General features: G+C 33.8%; 1 protein-coding gene across 4 annotated transcripts in view; it reads right to left on the bottom strand.

The window, feature by feature from the left end:
• GKAP1 (G kinase anchoring protein 1) overlaps nt 1-19,509 on the bottom strand; it is a 78,705-nt gene that overhangs the window by 23,079 nt on the left and 36,117 nt on the right. For all 4 annotated transcript variants that reach the window (XM_057498548.1, XM_057498546.1, XM_057498547.1 and 1 more), the window contains 3 exons: nt 16,992-17,069; nt 14,103-14,226; nt 11,780-11,802 (listed from right to left, as the gene is read on the bottom strand). In XM_057498548.1, coding sequence (XP_057354531.1) covers nt 11,780-11,802; nt 14,103-14,226; nt 16,992-17,069 — 225 coding nt within the window. The remainder of the gene's footprint in view (nt 1-11,779; nt 11,803-14,102; nt 14,227-16,991; nt 17,070-19,509) is intronic.

The following is a 19,509-nucleotide window of genomic DNA, read 5'->3' as shown; positions in this document are numbered from 1 at the left end:
ATTGAATTCATAGACTACTTTAGGCAGGATGGCCACTTTGACAATATTAATTCTTCCTATCCATGAACACGGATGTTTCCATTTATGGTATCTTCTTTAATTTCTCTCACAAGTGTCTTGTAGTTTTCATAGTACAGATCTTTCACCTCCTCAGATAGGTTTATTCCTAGATATTTTATTCTCTTGGATGCAACTGTAATTAGAGTTGTTTTCCTGATTTTTCTTTCTGCTGGTTCATTGTTAGGATATAGGAATGCAAGATTTTTCTGTATTAGTTTTGTATTCTCTAACTTTGCTGAATTCAGTTATTAGTCCTAGTAGTTTTGGGGGGGAGTCTTTAGGGTTTATGTACAGTATCATGTGATCTGCAAATAGTGACAGTTTGTCTTTCTTACCAATCTGGATGCCTTCTATTTCTTGGTGTTGTCTGATTGTTCTGGCTAGGACCTCCAGTACTATGTTGGATAAAAGTGGGGAGAGTGGGCATCCATATCTTCTTCCTGATCTTAGAGGAAAAGCATTCACCTTTTTGCTGTTAAGTATGATGTTGGCTGTGGGTTTGCGATATATAGCCTTTATCATGTTGAGGTACTTTCCCTCTATACCCATTTTGTTGAGAGTTTTTGTCATGAATGGATTTTGAATTTTGTCAAGTGCTTTTTCAGCATCTATTGAAATGCTGTGATTTCTGTCCTTCTTTCTGTTGATATGGTGGTGTATGATGCTGGTGGATTTTCAAATATTGTACCATCCTTGCATCCCTGGAGTAAATAATACTTGATCATGATGGATGACCTTTTTTATGTATTTTTGAATTAGGTTTGCCAGTATTTTGTTGAGTATTTTTGCATGTATGTTCATCAGGATATTGGTCTGTAATTTTCTTTTCTTTGTGGTGTCTTTGCCTGGTCTTGGTATGAGAGTGATGCTGGCCTCATAGAATGAGCTTAGAAGTATTCCCTCCTCTTCTACTTTTTGGAAAACTATGAGGAGGATGGGTATTAAGTCTCCACTAAATGTTTGATAAAATTCAGCGGTGAAGCCATCTGGTTCAGGCATTTTGTTCTTCATTAGTTTTTTGATTACTAATTCAATGTCATTGCCAGTAACTGGTCTGTTCAGATTTTCAGTTTCTTTCTGGGTCAGCATTGGAAGGTTGTATTTTTCTAGAAAGTTGTGCATTTCTTCTAGATTATTCAATTTGTTAGCATATAATTTTTCATAGCATTCTCTACTAATTCTTTGTACTTCTGTGGTGTTCGTAGTGATTATTCCTTTCTCATTTCTGATTGTTTGTGCAGACTCTTTCTTCCTTGATAAGTCTGGCTAGGGGTTTATCCATTTTGTTTATTTACTCAAAGAACCAGGTCCTGGTTTCACTGATTCTTCCTATTGTTTTATTCTTATTAATTTTATTTCTGCTCTGATCTTTATGTCCCTCCTTCTAGTGAACTTGGGTCTCATTTGTTTTCTTTTTGTAGTTTCATTAATTGTGAGTCTACACTGTTCATTTGGGATTGTTCTTCTTTCCTGAGGTAAGCCTTTATTGCAATATGCATCCCCCTTATGACCATCTTTGCTGCATCCCAGAGATTTTGCAGTGTTGAGCTGTTTTCATTTGTCTTCATATATTGCTTGATTTCTCCTTTTATTTGGTTATTGATCCACTGATTATTTAGGAGCATGTTGTTATGCCTCCATGTGTTTGTAGGCTTTTTTGTTTTCTTTGCATAATTTATTTCCAGTTTCATATCTTTGTGGTCTGAGAAGTTGGTTGGCACAGTTTCAATCCTTCTGAATTTACCAAGGCTCTTTTTGTGCCCTAGAATATGATTATTGAATATGTTCCATGTGTACTTGAGAAGAATGTGTATCCCATTTTTGGGTGGCATGTTCTGTAGATGTCTGGTAGGTACATCTGTTCTCATGTGTTGTTCAGTGCCTCTGTCTCCTTACTTATTTTCTGTCCAGTTGATCTGTTCTTTGGAGGGGTGTGTTGAAGTCTCCTAAAATGAATGCACTGCATTCTATTTCCCCCATTAATTCCATTAGTATTCGTTTCACACATGTAGGTGCTCCTATGTTGGTTACATAGATATTTATAGTGGTCATATTCTCTTGTTAGACTGACCCCTTTATCATTATGTAATGTCCTTGTCTCTTGTTACTTTCTCTGTTTTGAAATCTATTTTGTCTGATATCAGTACTGCAACTCCTGCTTTTTTCTCCCTATTATTTGCACAAAATACCTTTTTCCATCTGTTCACTTTTAGTCTGTGCACGTCTTTGGGTTTGAAGTGAGTCTCTTGTAGGCAGCATATAGATGGGTCTTTTTTTACCCATTCTATAACTCTGTCTCTTTAGACTGGTGCATTCAGTCCACTTACATTTAAGGTGATTATTGGCAGATATGTACTTCTTGCCATTGCAGGCTTTAGGTTCGTGGTTACCAAAGGTTCAACAGCAGCTTCTTTACCATGTAAGAGTCTAGCTTAACGCACTCAGTATGCTATTTCAAACACAATCTAAAGGGTTTTTTTTCTTCCTCCTCTACTCTTTATGTGTGTCATATTCCGTACTCTTTGTGTATCCCTTAACTGACTTTCTGGGTAGATGATTTAATTTTGCATTTGCTTAGTAATTAATTGGTCTACTTCCTTTGTTGTGGTTTTAATTTCTCTGGTGACAGCTATTTACCCTTAGGAGCAGTTCCATCTACAGCAGTCCCTCCAATGGGTTGTGATGGGTTGTGGCAGGTAAATTCCCTCAACTTTTGCTTATCTGGAAATTGTTAAATCCCTCCTTCAAATTTAAATGATCATCTTTCCAGGTTGAGTATTCTTGGTTCTAGGCCCTGCTGCTTCATTGCATTAAATATATCATGCCACTCCTTTATGGCCTGTAAGATTTCTGCTGCAAAGTCTGATTATATCCTGATGGGTTTTCCTTTGTAGATGATCTTTTCTTTCTCTCCGGCTGCTTTTAATACTCTCCTTGTCCTTGATCTTTGCCGTTTTAATTATAATATGTTTTGGTGTTCTCTCTCTTGGGTTCTTGTGTTGGGAGATCTGTGGGCTTCCATGGCCTGAGAGACTATTTTCTTCACCAGACAGGACATTTTCAGCAGTTATTTCCTCAAAAGACTTTCTATCCCTTTTCCTCTCTCTTCTTCACCTGGTAGTCCTATAATGCGAATGTTGTTCCATTTGGATTGGCAGCATAGTTCTCTGATTATTCTTGCATTCCTTGAGATCCGTTTTTGTGTCCCAGCTTCTTCATATTCCTGTTCTCTAATTTCTTTTTCATTTACCGTCTCCTCTACCTCATCTAATCTGCTTTTGAATCCCTCAATTGTATATTCCATTTCAGATACTGTATTTTTCAGTTTGTCTTTCTTGAAGTCCTCCCTGAGATCTTGAATATTTTTCTGTAGCTCTGAGAGCACGTTTACGATTTTTATTTTGAAATCTTTATCAGGAAGATTGGTCATTTCAGTTTCACTTAGCCCTCTTCCTGGTGTTTGAGGGATTTTGGTTTGTACCAGATTCTTTTGCTGTTTCATATTTCTAATGATGACTATGGAATAATATACTTTGTGTAGGTGGTACCCTCTAGTGCCCAGAAGCTCTACTCTCTGGAGTTGTCCGGTGCCTTAGTGACGGTGGGGGTTGCAGGTATGTGGTGATAGTGCCTGCCAGGAGGAAATAGTTTTCTTGCTTCCCAGCTGCAGTTTCTGCCTCCACTGCCACGGCCAGTGGGCTGAATGTGCAGGGAGAAGCCTCTGCATTACATCCATATAGCTGCTGTGGGGGGGGGGGCACCCTGTAGCTGGCATGGCATGATGGCGGGGGCAGCAGGTCTGCAAACCGCTAAACTGTTCATTTAAAAAAAGTTAATCCTTTACTGAACAACACTCCATTTCAGTATGTTATTGATCAAGGTTACACACATGGTTGTTCTATTTTGGGGTATTTTGTTCTTATCATCTATTTGTCACTGTGTTAATTATTCTTCTAATTATTAGTTTCACAAAATATGTTGGTTTCTGATTAGGCTGGTACTCCAGTCTTTTTTCTTCCTCAAGAGCACTTGGCTATTTTTGGTCCTCTGGACTTCCACACTAATTTTAGAAGTGCTTTAGTTTCAGTTTAAAAACTAAACTATAATTTTGATCGGGATTACACTGATTTTACAGATATGAGGAAAAGTGACCTTTTTGTGATAATGTCTTCCAATCCATGAACAAGGTGCGTTTCTCCATTTAAATCTTTTAGAAAAAGGTTATTTCAAAAAAGTTTTAGAATTTTCCCTGTATAGGTCTTACACATCATTTATCAGATTTATTTCTAGATACTATAATTTATTATTGTAAAAAGCATTTTTCTTTATACTTTCTGCTGTTACTGGCATATAGAAATACAGTAATTGCTGAAATCGTTCCTTCATTTAAAGTTTAAGGAACTAAGATTGTCAAATACATCTTTCTGTAAGCTTACCAATAGGAATGCAAAAGTAACTATTTCACAAGCTCTTCCACCTCCACAAGTATAAAAAGGTACAGCTGTAGTGGAAAACTCTTCAGTAGTTTCTTACAGTTATGTATGTTTATAGATACCCCATGACACAGAAATTTCATTCTTAAGTTTTCACCTAAGAGAAATTAAACATGTTCATAAAAGGACTTGTGTACAAATGTTCATAGTAGTGTTATTCATAATAATCAAAAAGTGGAGACAACCCAAATGTCCAACTGATAAATATGTAAATAAAATTAAATAATATGGAATAGTATTAGAAGTAAAAAAGAATGAAGTACTGATACATGCTACAGCGTGGATGAACTTCAAAAACATCTTGAAACGTGTTAAGAAGTCACAAAAATATATATTGTATGATTTCATTTACACTAAATGTCCAGAACAGGCCAATCTATAGAAACAGAATATAGATTAGTAATGGCCTAGGCTTAGAGGAGGGGCAGGGCAGAAGGGGAATGGGGAGTGACTGATAAAGGGCAGGTTTCTTTTGGAGATGATGGAAACATTCTATAATTAGATTATGGTAATGGCTGCACAACTCTGTAAATGTACTAAATCCCACTAAAGTGTACACTTAAAATGGATAACTTTTATAGCATGTACATTATACCTCAATAAATTTGTTTTTAAAATGTTGTAGTAGCCTTATTCATAATGGCCAAAAAGTGGAACCAAACCAAATGTCTACCATCAGGAAAATAAACATATTGTGATATATTCACATCATGGAATACAATTTAGCAACGAAAAGGAAAAAACCACTAATACAAAAACAGGGATGAACCTTCAAACATTTTGCTGAGGGAAACAGCCAGACCAAAGAATAACATACTATATACTTTATTTTAAATGAAGAGGCAAAACTAATCTATGATGACAGAAACCACAACATGGTTGCCTGTGGGTGTGGGGAGGGTTTGAGGGACTTACTGGGATGGAGCAGAAGGGAACACTCTGGTGTGATAGAAATGTTCTTTACTTTGTTAGGGATATAGGTCATATAATTATATGCATGTGTCAAGCCTCATCAAACTATACCCTTAAAAGACCTGTGCATTCTATTATATGTAAATTATATATCAGTTTAAAAAAAACTGAGCTTCCCCAAGAACCTGTTTCCTAACTGAAAAACAGAGCATTTATACAGTAAACTGACAAATACAAATGCTTTGATCAACAATTCGTTTCCTATTTCTAAAGGCTCCAAGCCACCTCATAGAATAGCCTCCCAGATTTACAGTTTTAAGATACCTCAACATACAGTAACACATATACCTCAAAAAGCTCCGTCTATACATGCCATTTCTCTTTTGCCACACACGAGTGCTTTGAACTTATTCCAAGAGGACATCTAAATAATGTTCTTTAAATGGGCTGTATTAAACAAGAGATTACATATGGCTTAAGTCTACTTTCTCCTTCCCTACTAGGAGAGACCCTAATGATTCAAGTCTTGAACTTGACTTCAATTAATTACTTATTAAGCCCTTACTATGCAGTTAATACTATGTTATGCATGGGCTACTCGTACAGAACTCACAATCCACTGAGAAAGACAAATCTAACAAACATAGTAATTAAGCACCCTTCTACATATGTCAGGGATGGCAAATACCTGTAAAGCATACAGCCTCTTGTTCCTCTTCTATAAATGGCAAATATAATTGAAAATGGTACTTTTTCTTGCTGAGCTAGGATGCAGTCTCAGAATTCTTCTTAATGAAGAGCTACATGAAGGCCCTAACAATGTTTAACTGGCAGAGGAAATAAAACCTATGTGTCTCTGTTCTAAGTGTTATAAAAATATACAGGAGAAGCAGACCAAACAAGGCTAAAGAAAGTTGTAATGAGAAGGTGGAACATTCACTGATTTATCAATCAACATTCATTTACATTACCCACTATGTGACAGGAATTAGGACTACAAACTAAATCAACAAGATTATCTTCCCAGACTTCCAAGAACTCAAACTCTAGTGAAGAAGCAAAACAAGGATAAAACAGGGTGTTGAGTGATATGAGTATATACAGGGTGTTCTGGGCATTTAAATTAGACCATGATCAGGGAAAGCTTCCAGGAAAAAGTGACTCTTTGGCCAAGTGCTGAAGCATAGTTCCCAAAGAAAGATGGAAGCAGAGTGACATCATCAAGATGGCATGTGGTCTAGTAGGTCTTGACTTCACTTCCCCTCACAGGAAGGACTAACAAGTATTCGTGGACAAGACACTACTGAGCAGATGGAAGGGAAGAATAAATGGCTAGGCAAGGTAGTTTTAAAACACGTAGAATGTTCAGAAAAACTCTAAATACTATTTGAATGGCTTGAGGCAGAGTCACAGTCTTAAAATATGAGAACAATTTTTAAAGTAAGTTACGGGAAGAGCAATAGCTGGGAGACTATTAGTTTCATAAATTCTGTACCATTCTATTACTATATGCATGTATTCCTGAAGTAAAATTTAAATTTAATGGAGAATAAGCTCCAAGGAAATATGGATCAAGGAAATAATCATTAATAGCTGCTCAAAGCACTGAGTGAAGTCTGATGGGAAACTTTATAATAGCTGACAACACCTGACCCTACTGATGAATTTTTCAAATAAACTTTTAATTTTAGAATAGTCTTTGATTTACAGAAAAGTTGCAGATAGTACAAAGTTTCTGTTTATCTCTCACACCCAGTTGCCCCAAGATCTTACAGTAGTGTGGTACGTTTCACAACTAAGAAACCAACACTGGAACATTACTATAACTAGACTCCACACTGTGAACTTCACTAGTTTTTCCCTCATGTCCTTTTTCTGTTCCAAAATCCCATCCAGGATACATTATATTTAGTTGTCATGTCTCCTTAGCCTTTTCTGGTCAATGACAGTTTCCCCAACTTCGTTTTTGATGATCTTGATAGTTTTGAGGAATACTGGTTATACTGGTTGGGTATTTCGTAGAATGTCCCTTGATTTGGGTTTGCCTGATTTTCTTCTCATGGTTAGACTAGGGTTATGTGTTCCTTTTGGGGAAAACCACACCAGTATAGTCCATTCTCATCACATAATATCAACACTATATGGTATCAACATGATTTATCATTAATAATATTAACATTGATCACCTGGTCAAGGATTTTTGGCCAGGATTCTCCAATGTTACTTTCCCTCCCCTTCTGTACTCAACTCTTTGAAAGCAAGTTACTAAGAGCAATCCACACTCAAAGAGGGTGGAGGGAGTTAAGCTTCTCCAGGAAGAGGAATATCTACTTAATTACTTGGAATTTTCTGTATGAGAGATTTGCCTCTTCTCTTCCCATTTATTTACTCACTTATTTATATTAGTGACTCACAAGTATGTACTTTATACTTAGGGTACCAATACTATGTTATTTACTTTGTTTCTCAAATTGTGCCAACTCTGCCTGTTGGGAGGTATATCAGTTTGGTTCCTATGTCCCTTTGACAAAACCCTATTTCTTTTGTATTTTGAGTAATTCCTTACTTTCTGGCATTACAAGATGATCCAGGCTCATCTTGTATATCCACTTTGCAGTCCTAGAAGCTGCCATTTCTTCAAGGAATACTGGTTCTTTTTATTGCCAAATGGTAGAGCCAATGATCAATTTTAACATAAAAATAACCAGACATTCTATGCCCCCTGACATGATATGATAGGAAGCATAGCACACCATGTAGGAAACATAATTTTTTCTTCCCTCATCTCCTAAAAAAAAATTGAACTTGAATCTATAAAGCTTCAAGAGCTAATTAACAATTTATAGGAAATCCTATAAAGATGTAACCCCAAGATCTGTCTGTAATCATGTGATCTGCCAAGAGATGAAGCCACAGATAGCAACTGAGACTTGGGAGATAAATCTAGAGTGTATGAGGCAAGCTCTCTCCCTATTCTTCCATTGTTTGGTATACAAACTAGAAAAAAGCACTTTTTGGGGGGTTTTATTTGGTTATGTTGGATTGAGTTAGGTTATTCTTACTGAAAACCAAAAGCTAACAAATATAATAAACACAAATAAGGAAAGGCATGGGAACAAAAATGAACTCAGAACATTAAGAGGAGCAGGAAATAGGTTGAACTGCTTAGGTAAAGTCAGTTTTTAGGTGAGATTTTTAAAACCTAGGCAGAATTTATTTGCTTTAAAAATTTAATGGTCTAACTATTGTTGCTATTCTTCTGTGTTCCAGTAGTATTAACCCTGGAGTTCATTTTCTTATCACATAATACTTATTTCAATCACACACTGATCACTTATCATAATTTTACCAACAGATCCAACCTTACTTTTCAGCTAATATAATTAGGGCCTAAAATGAATAAATCATTTATCGAAGCTCTCATTATGTAAGGTAGAAGTGCTAGAAACATAGTGCAATAAAAAGGAAATAGGCTTTCCTAATGAAGCCAGAATGACTGGGTTTGTTCCCGTTCCCTCTCTCATCCACTGTTTTTTATTTTTAATATAATTTTTAATAAGTAGTCCATGGACATGAATGAAAAATTTAAAATTTTACATTGTGAAAAGTAAGCCTTTCTCCTATCCCTGTCCCACCTTGGGCAACCACTGTTACCACTTCTTGAGTACTCCTCTAGATAGTTGAATCAAGCATATTGAAGACTTGATTTTTTAGACTCAAAGACATAATAATCACTAAAAATGTTAAAGTTATTGAATGGTACTATAAGATGAGTGGGGAAGGCCAGATTAAAGTGGGACTAAAGAGAAAGGAGTAGATATGAGATATGCCACCCAGCATCACTGGCATTTAAAAAGGCAACACATTAAAATTAAAAATAAAGAAACAGAACAACCTTAAGGATCAAATGTTTTTCCTTAATAGGCATAATTATTTAAGGTTTTTAAGAAGTATATACAAGCACCTATTTTATTACTCATTCTGCTTGTCTAGAATTCTCTAGGTATGTTCTTGACTGTACTGTAGTGAAGGATGGGTAGGGGACGTAGTCGCAGTGGCAGACATCTCCTAGACATTTAATGAAGAAAAATTAATTGTTCCCATCCTCTACTCCTGCAAGTGTCATTTTAATTTTTTTGTACTGAAGTGGAGTTGATATACAAAATTTTATTTGTTTCAGGTCTACAACACAGTGATTCAACAATCACATATATTATATATATGCTCACCACAATAAGTCTAGTTACCATCTGTCAACATACAAAGATATTACAGTATTATTGACTACATTCTCTACATTGTATTTTTGTCCCTATGACTAAATTATTTTTTAATTGGGAGTTTGCACCTCCTTATCCCCTTCACCTATTTTGCCCATCCACCTCCAGCCCCCATGTTTCATTTTTATTTTTATTGTTTCATGGTGAGAGAACTTACGATGAATTGGAACAGGAAAGAAAGCACTGAGATTCATAACACATAATCAAGATGGATGAAGAACAAAAAAGGAGAATGATGAAATTAACCTGAGGACAATTTTAGCTAGCAGTTAGAGGAATATACAGGCAATTGAAGCATTCCTCATCACCTAGCAATGAAGTAAAAAAATATTTTCTCTTTTGAATTTTACCTAGTAAATACCTGATTTAAGAGGGGATGGTTGAGATGCATATTGCTCTCAACAGAGATTAGGAATTTTAGAGTACTCAAGAAAAAAAATCTCTTGGCATAAGTAACATACCAAAGATGGAAATAATTTTTTAAAAAAAGTCAGTTATTGACCATACAATGTAACAAATGAGCACATTTTTAAGAGTACAAAATACAAATCATTTTAGACACATTTTCAGACTTAGTTTTTGAACTCTGAAAAAAAGAATTGAATTATATATTATTTTGATCAATTTCTTAAAATAGCTGTGTAGGAAATAAATTACAATTAGACTGCATTTGGAATGTAGAAAATGTCTTAATCATTAGGATTATTCAAAGTGAATTTTATATATAAATTTAATAGTAACAAACAATTAGAACACAGCTCAAAACTATATGCTAGGCCACATACCTATGCTTTGTTTAAATATACAGATTGAAAACATTAAATAGATGAGATACTGTCAGTCTGCCTTTTTTTCTTCTTTCAAACCAGGAAAGAAGAAAAAGCAAGCATGGAACAGCTTATAAAAATTATTTTCTTCTCCATTAACAGTAGCTGATAGTGTCTTAGGAACAGGGTATACCTTTCTATTTGTTTTCTCATTTGCATAAAGCTATCTTCCAAATCGATCAATGGGTTAAAAAAAAATTGGAATCAGCCCCAAAGTACACATTTTTCACTTTGAAACATAAAAATTAATATTCAGTCTATGTTTGTGGTCATTTAATCTGAGAAACAGTGACAGTGATTTGTAAATACAAAGAATTCCCACCATCTGTTTTAACAGCAATTTTGTACTAGTTAAGGCCTGTATTTTTAATATAGTCACAGTGTTATTTAGATGATGTTTTCTGAGAAACAGATTTCATTTCCCTGACCTGTCAAGCAAATACCTGAAATAACAAAATAAATGGTCAAAAACCATATATGTATTCTAAAGTGAAGTCAAAGAGCACTAACCATTAAAAAAAAGCAATTAATGAAATTTTAAGAATACACACTTAGTAGAAGAATAATGGAACTTTCTAATTATTACCTTAAAAAGTCAAAGAACTCTAACATTTAATTAGTACCTTCCTCAATATTAGAAGATATTTTATAGTAATACCTCCCAATTCTAAAAGGTTTGTAGACGCTGTAGGAGTCTTCAAAAAAAAAAGTAACCAATAGCACTAAGAAATTACGTATACGCTGCACTACCCTCTCATGGTGAAGGGTAAGAGAAGTAAATGATCGGTTAATCTTATCCATACGTATCAAATGTGAAATCACAGCTTACCTCACAACTTCCGTAATTCCAAAATATCTTGAGACATGCCTTCAGGATGTTTTTAATAAAGATTGGAGTGTTACACCACCTTTCCCTAAAATTTTAAACTTACATGTGTTAACCGTTTGGCTCATGCAAACACACAAAAATGAGGATGCTAAAGCCAAATGATATTTTACTGCATGCAAATAATCATATTTTTATTCTAATGTAATGTATTTTATATCTTTATAATTGCCAGAAACATGATTGAGTTCACTCACAACAAACCTATGGCCTGTCCTTTAAACGGCTACATCTCAAAAAGTCTTACTGCTAAATATTAAAGCATTATTTTTAAAACCATCAAGTGTTTTCCACAATAAAGATGGTTACAATAACACTTACCTCAGTCTTTTTACTAATGTGATCTGTAAATGAAAAAAAAAATGGTGACACTTCTTTGAAGGAAATTGACATAAAAATATTTTGATATGTAAAAAATATTTAAACAAACTAATTGGAAAGAATTTCAAAATTATAATATGAGTTACAGAAGACATTTTGGGGTTGTCTAGGATAGACATCAGATTTACTTTTCTAAGGATGAGATGTTAAAATTTAGCATGTAATTACCAATTTTCTCAACACAGGAACTAGTTCTTATATCTCAGTAAATGCCAACCATATCAAAGGGTATTATTAAACTTTAAATATGTGAATTTCATGTAATTTAGGCTTTTGGTTTTACATAATTTTGGGGGGACAGGGTGCTTGAGGGGGAACAAATATATCTAAAATCAAGTAACAGAACACTATTATCAAAAACTGTATATATAGATCAGTGCCTTTGTGGAATGAAATAAAAATTAGAATAGTAATTTGTGTCCTTTAAAACTATTAGCTTTTTGTTATTTAAAAAATATACATTATGATTTGGTGGTAGTATGAAAAAAATTCTAAAAATAAATGTATATTTAAAATATGAATACAAAAAAAGAAGGTATAACTAACATATCCAAATTAAGCAAATCATTGACTTAGTAACAACAGCATTTCTGGAAAAGGAAAAGGAAAAAATAAGGGAATCCACACAGATATACGGTAAACGAAAAGTACAAATAGGGAGCAAGTGCTCTTATTTAAATTGGAGATGACCAGGGTGTCTAATATTTAACAATGCTTCCTGTGCACAGTATGAATTTTCCATTCTCAAGGACTAAAAATAATTTAATAGAATAGCTTTCTTATGATGGAGAATCTAAAAGTTGGTTCAGTTCTCTAAAACATCCATTAACCAGAATAGAGTCTATAAACACAATAAATGTCAAAATCACAAGTTTCAGATCAAACTACCAAATCCTGGTGGGTTACAGTCATTCTTCTAGCATATAACATGATGCTAGCACCCGAAGAAGAATGGTGACTGTGTTAATTGTGCCTTGAAAGAGTTGTGTGTATCTTCCCTTTAACAGTATTATACTGGTATCTTTCTCATTCCATCTAATAAATTTACATAATAAGCAAACATATGGAAAATAAAAGGAGTTTTAAAAAGCATTCTTTTTATGTTTCTGCCTAGTTTCTAATGAAACATATTTCTTCTGTAAAATCTTTCTTCCTAAAATCAGATTTTAACATACATCTGTTCTTTTAACCCCAAAGCAAAGCAACTTAATCAGAGAGGCAGACTATAGGAAAAACTTTCCTGACCGTTAAAGGAAAGCAATATAATCCTCTAAATTTATTCTAAATTTCACAGACAGCTTACTTCTGAAAACAGTTAAGTATTTCATTAAAATAAAAAGATTACTGCCATGGTATTATTAGTCCTCAAAGAACAAATACCCAATGTTTTAAGGCTAAATTCATGGGAATCATCTATCAATGAACAAATAGCTTCTCATCTGGTCCACAAATATACTAGCTAGCATAAGCATAGCACTGTTCAATACAACTTTCTGTGATGACAGTAATGCTCTATACCTGTGCTGTCTAATATAGAAGCCACTAGTCACATGGAGTTACTGAGCACTTGAAATGTGGCCAATGCAATTAAGGAATTTTTTTAGTTCATTTTAATTAATTTATATTTAAGTTGCCATCCACACATGAATAGTGACTACCATATTATACAGCACAGACTTAGGGTTTTTACTATTTCTTACATCAAAAACAATGTGCTTTGTGGTCTATATGCAAAGTTTAGTGGACAGTATAATTTTCTTCTTTTTCTCTGAGAAAAAAATACAAATGATATTAGAGTTTTCTGGTAATAGGTTTCATTCTAAAAATTTATATCTTAATTTTCTGAGATATATAGCTCCAGATAACCTGAAGAGGCTGACTGAAAATGGATGAAATCTGAAGATACTATTCCTGGTGTAGTATAAGCTAAATCACTTTATGTATAAGGACAATGATAATGTTTCACGATGACTCAAAAACTACAAATATCAATTTTCATTTTAGTGAGTTTCAGAAAGAGGACAAATTCATATATACAAAAAAGAAATTTTTACCAAAGTTTTATGGGGTTTTAATGACTGATTTTAAATTACTCTAATCCCAAGTCGTTTATTTCCAACCAGGTTTATATTTTTTACATTCGAAGTAATACATTCACAAAACAAATTTTACTTATTTTAAAAATTAGAAAGGTACTTACAACTTAAGTGTACAAAGACTTAGAATACTTTCTTGAGAATAACTGATTTCCTATATAAATTACCTTCAGTTTGAAAATCTTTTAGTGACACTGTAAGAGGTTTGTCTTTTCCCTGATGATTCTTTCTTTTATCTTTTTTATTCATAACCTTTGATTGAGCTGAAGCATTTTCAGGATTTTCATACTCCTAAAAAGAATTACCAATAATTAAGCTTAGTTTAAATTAATAAAATCAACACCAATAGGTAATAAGTTTCTTTAAGTTTTATATTTTAAAGATAAAGACAAACAAAATACAAAAACCTAGCCAGACCATATTAAAAGTACCTGTTTATTATATACTCAATCCATTGCCTCTTAAATATTAAAATAAAAGCAAAAAGTTGTATTATAACCACTCCTCTTTGCTCCTTCTTCTTCAGTTCAGGATGAAATTTAAGACAATAATCTATATTCAATTTCCTTCCCCACTCTATCTCCTCACTCCTCAAAATCTGGCTTCTGCTGTTTTCTACCACTAAACTAAGGTCAACCTCCATACCTCCTCCTTTGGTCAATGCCAAATTCAAAGACAATATTTTTTCAAGCATCTCTTGGTTTTCTCAATACACTTCTGACTATTCTTAAGTCTCCTTCACTGGTTTTTCTTTTCCTAACTCTTTTTCTCAAAAACATAGTTGCTGTTCAACATTATTTCATTCTTAATCTATTCTTTTTATACTTTATATCCATTGTTCCTCAAACTCAAAGTTTAAAGTTCCACATGATGATTTCTGCATGTACAGACAACTGGAATGTTCAACAAGAATCTCCAAACTAAGTATGTTCACCCTGTCTTCCCTACTTGAACTTCTAGGAAGTACCCTGTTCAATGCCACCATTATTTACATAACTGCTAGGTTAGAAACCTCAAAGTCATCTCTCCCTACTCTTCCTACACACTTTATATCCAAATTAGTCACTAGGTCTTGTTGAGTTTAACTAAAGAACTCTTAAATCTACCCTCTTTTCTTCATACCTTTGTCATTTCCCATCTTCCTTTGCTTGATGCTGCAACACCCTCTAATTTTAGCCCCTCAATCCATCTTCTACATTGCTACAGCATGAGTTTCTAAAACAAAAACCTGAACTTGTTAAAAATATTCAAAAGCTCTCTGCCAACAGATGTACAGAACCCAATCTCCTTAGCCCGTTACATGAGTTTCTTTATATCCTATCATTTTGGCAGTATTTCCAGCAACTCTAGGTCCCTAAATTATAGTTTTTCAAGTATGCTATACTCTTTCACATGTACATATTTTGTATACTTGTAACTCCTTCTGAGAGAGCTTACTTCCTCTTGCCTACCCTGTGCACTTCTAATATACTATAAGACTCCCTTTTAAATATCTTTTCCTAAAACCCATTCCCATCGAAAGCACAAAAAAATTCTTTCTGAATTCTCACTGTAATGAGAACATACCTCTCTCAATACTATACACTATAATTACATGTCTTGCCTCCCTTCACTAAACTCAAGGTCTGGGACCATGTGTTTATTTTTGTATTATGTGCCTAGCATATTCTGGCTACTAAAAAAAAGAATTGGTGAATGAGTGAAAGAACAGAATAGAAAATGCCATCCCAAACTTTAGTAATTATAAAAATCCCTAGGCTAAAATAATCATAGTTATCTCATTGGAATATTGACTTGAAACTTGATGAGATTACATCAATGTAATCACATCAAGTTAGCCATCTAATACAAAAGGAGTTCCTCCATTCTGTGAGGTCATCATTGTGTGACAAAGCCCAAGCCTATTAGGTCTTGGAGCCAAGAAAACTGGTTGGGAGCATGATATTTTATCGACACCACCTACTCCTCCTCTACCGCTATAGCTAATCTTTTAATATCAGAATCTAGACAAGTTGTTATTGTAGGATAATACTCTATTTGCTAAATTTAATCTCCAAATTGAGCAAGTCAGGAGGACTTTTCCATTTAAGTGACTCATCCTAGTAGGGCTGGCTGTGCCCATCTTTGAAACTGCCAGTTTTGCATCTAAATGGACAAGTAACAATAAAGACTGCAGTTATTCTTCATTGTTCAGTGTCACAGGAACAGGGGCATGGAAAATGAAAAAGTCCACTTCACCAGCAACTTTCAACCCTTCTCTTGAGCTATAAACAAACAGAAAAATCATATGCTGTGAATTTTAATTCCTCTCTTCACTTAACCCCGAGTGAAGGAGCAAATGTACAAAGACATACATTAAAGGCCCTTAAGTATGACCACAGGTCATTTATCATCAACCCCTAAGTAATCTCAAATTGAACATATATCAAGTTCCCAAGACCTGTAAAGGACTAAAATGTTAAATTACATGACAATAATAAATATGTGAGAATTTAAATGTTATGAAACTGGAAACCAGCACTACTTTTTATTTGAATGCTCCTACAGGTACAAGCTGTAGAATGCGTTTCAGCACACTGTCCAATACCACAGCCTAGTGACAAATGTTGAGTTCGCAAGGACTAAGTATTGCAGATGGTCTCCCATTTACTTTAGTTAATTGCAGTTCAGTGTATCTTCTGCAGAGGGCCTCTTAATGATGTTCCTGTATTCATAGTTATTTAAATTTTTTAAACTACTTATTTTGTATGTTCATTTAAAACAAGTTAAAACGAATCACCTGCCTGTTAATTTCGTTTCCTATCTTCCCTTCATCTTGGGTGGAGGAATTTATTACCTAACAGGCCAAATCACCAGACAGCTTAGTCCACATGTTTCTGTTGTCTCTCAGAAACTTGAAGAGGAATCTTATTATAAAAACTGTGATAATACTTTGGTACAATGATCAATGTTTAACAAACTTTATAGAGAACTTTTATACAAAATTCAGGAAGGCTGGTTCTAACCTTTAACCACTTAAACTTCTAAAACATCTAAATCAATAAATGTGTAAATACCTTTTTGTGTTCTTCATATTCTAATTTACTTAGCAACAATGCCTTCTCAAGATCCGCTTCAAACATTTCAGATGTCAGCTAAAAAACAAAATAAAATCTGATAATAAGTAAGTGATAGCATTACAACTACATTAGTAAAATAACCACGACAACATATGTAGGAAAAGAAAACAAATACATTAAAAAACAACCTAGTTCTCCAAAATATCTATCCAGGCCAAAGTAGGGAATCCTTTATTTTACAGAAAATACGAAAGCAAAACCTTTAATTTTGAGATTTCTATTTCCCAATTTACTGTCAATTATTTGTTGCATATCACAATCTTTTTATTTAATAAAAACTGCAAAGCAATTGATACTGTAAGGTCACAGATGGTATCTAGTTTAGAACACAAAAATTTAAGTGATTATTATACAAAAATTCAAGAATGCTAAAAAATAACTTAATAAGCACTATAAAACATTCCACTCCCTTAAGATAGACTAATCCACATGTAAGAGAATTCATAAATAAGGTGACCAAATGGCTTGGTATATGCTCGATATTACAGTATTACTATTTATAGTACACCTTTATCTACTATCCTTTTATTCCTTTTATACAGTTGCCCTACCTTCAAAGTCATCTAAGATAAATTAAAATTCTTCAGTTGTGATCTGTACTTTTTGCGTCCTCTTTGTCACCCAACACTCAATCTCAGGTTAACTGCTTAGAGTCGATCTTCTATCACTCTGTAATTAAACTATTCTCCAAGAATTACTTTTCCTAATTGCCAAAGTAGTAGTTGGGTTGTCCTTATCCCCAGAGGTATGTCTGTGACGGAACACAGGATAGTTGCAACATGACTTGAGTAACCAACCTGGATTTGTGTACATGTATGTGTCAACCTCTGAATACTGGATAATAAAAACATAAACTTAGTGGACATCTCATTTTCTTTTCTGTCTGGAATCCCTTTTTTTTCTCTAAGTGAGTACACTGCATTGCAATGTCTTATGATTCTAGCAGGACAGTCTATCACATAGTCCTGTATACCAGTCACCACCACACTCACACAATATCCAAGCTACCATCACCACCACCAATAGGGTGAGGGCAAGGATCCAACTCTCTTTTGTCTTCTCTAGGAATTAAATTTTGACAAGGAGCAGAGCAAATGGGGTTAAATCACTAATGAAAGCCCTCTAAAAGTGAGTATATTTGTTCTACCAGTTCATGCTTCTACTTAGTTTCCATCTTTCCAAGGCCTACTTATTTAGTTAGTTCAAACCTGTGAATCCTTTCAACAGATTATTTTTTGCCAGAGTTAATCAGAATTATATCTGTTGCTAAAACAGAAACCAGCTCCAAAAAGAAGTGATTTGTTGCAAAGGGATACCTTGAAAATTAGAAAAATGTTAACCCTGGACACCATGCATTAAACCTTCTAGTCCTAACCAAAGTTATCCCTTTGAAAGCATTTCATCTAATCCTATACTGAGACAACAAAAAGAGGGGAAAAAAAGACTAGGTTTATCATAGAAAAAAAAAACAATCCCAGAGAAAAATACAGTTATAATTAAAATGGTAAATAAGGGTATATAGCACTAGGAAATCTGGGTAAGCCCAGAGTAAACTAAATACTTCTATGGAATACTTGAAAATAACTGAAGAATTCAATCCAAATTAGTAATAGTCAGGAAAAACTAATAAATTAGCCTTTTATTAATTTATTATACAAACATATTCAAAAACAATGAATAATTATAAGGTAAAGAATTGGGTTAGTTTTACACAAAAAAGGAAGTGTACGTCAATTTTTATACTTAAACTCAAAGCAAACTGAGTATAAAATATTTCATATTCATAATTAAAGCACAGCAATCATCCCAACATAGAAAAGAAACAAAATTACTTAAATTCATTCTGAACAAAGCTGGTTCAATTTACTACTAACCTTATCAAACACTAGTCCATATTAATGACAGTTAACATTTATAGAAAGGGCATTTAAGATGATTTCCAACATGTCACATATTCTGACTGATATTCCAAAAATAAGTTAGTGAGTGGGAGAATAGATTAGGAAGTTGGGAGTCTTACAGGATATATTATTATTCTTTTTCATATTAATTCACAGAACTTAAATATTAAAGTAACTGATTCTAATAGCATGATAAAAACAGTGAAATTAACTTTTAAAGTGAAAAATACCGTTCTCCCCAGGATTTGATTCCAAATGTAGAAGTTTAGAACTTAAATTTACCATTTAATTATTTTAAAAAACAGTACAGAAAGAAATATAAGTAGGAAAAATTATTTAAATTTCAGTTAATTTCTTTGAAAACTAGGATAAATCTCCCAAAAATACCACTGTATGAATGAGCCAATAAGGATTTATGGATCGTCTATCTCTGTGGGCTTCATCTGTAAGGGCTTTAAAAAAGTAACATAAATTTGGCTTTTGCCTTCAAAGAATTTCTACCCTGGTTGGGGACAGAGGACTAACACATATAAATTATAGGAAATAGAGTAAGA

Source organism: Manis pentadactyla, chromosome 3, assembly GCF_030020395.1.
Source record: "Manis pentadactyla isolate mManPen7 chromosome 3, mManPen7.hap1, whole genome shotgun sequence".
Taxonomy (NCBI): domain Eukaryota; kingdom Metazoa; phylum Chordata; class Mammalia; order Pholidota; family Manidae; genus Manis; species Manis pentadactyla.
The sequence above is the reverse complement of the archived record's forward strand: the minus strand, read 5'-3'. Positions and strand labels throughout refer to the sequence as shown.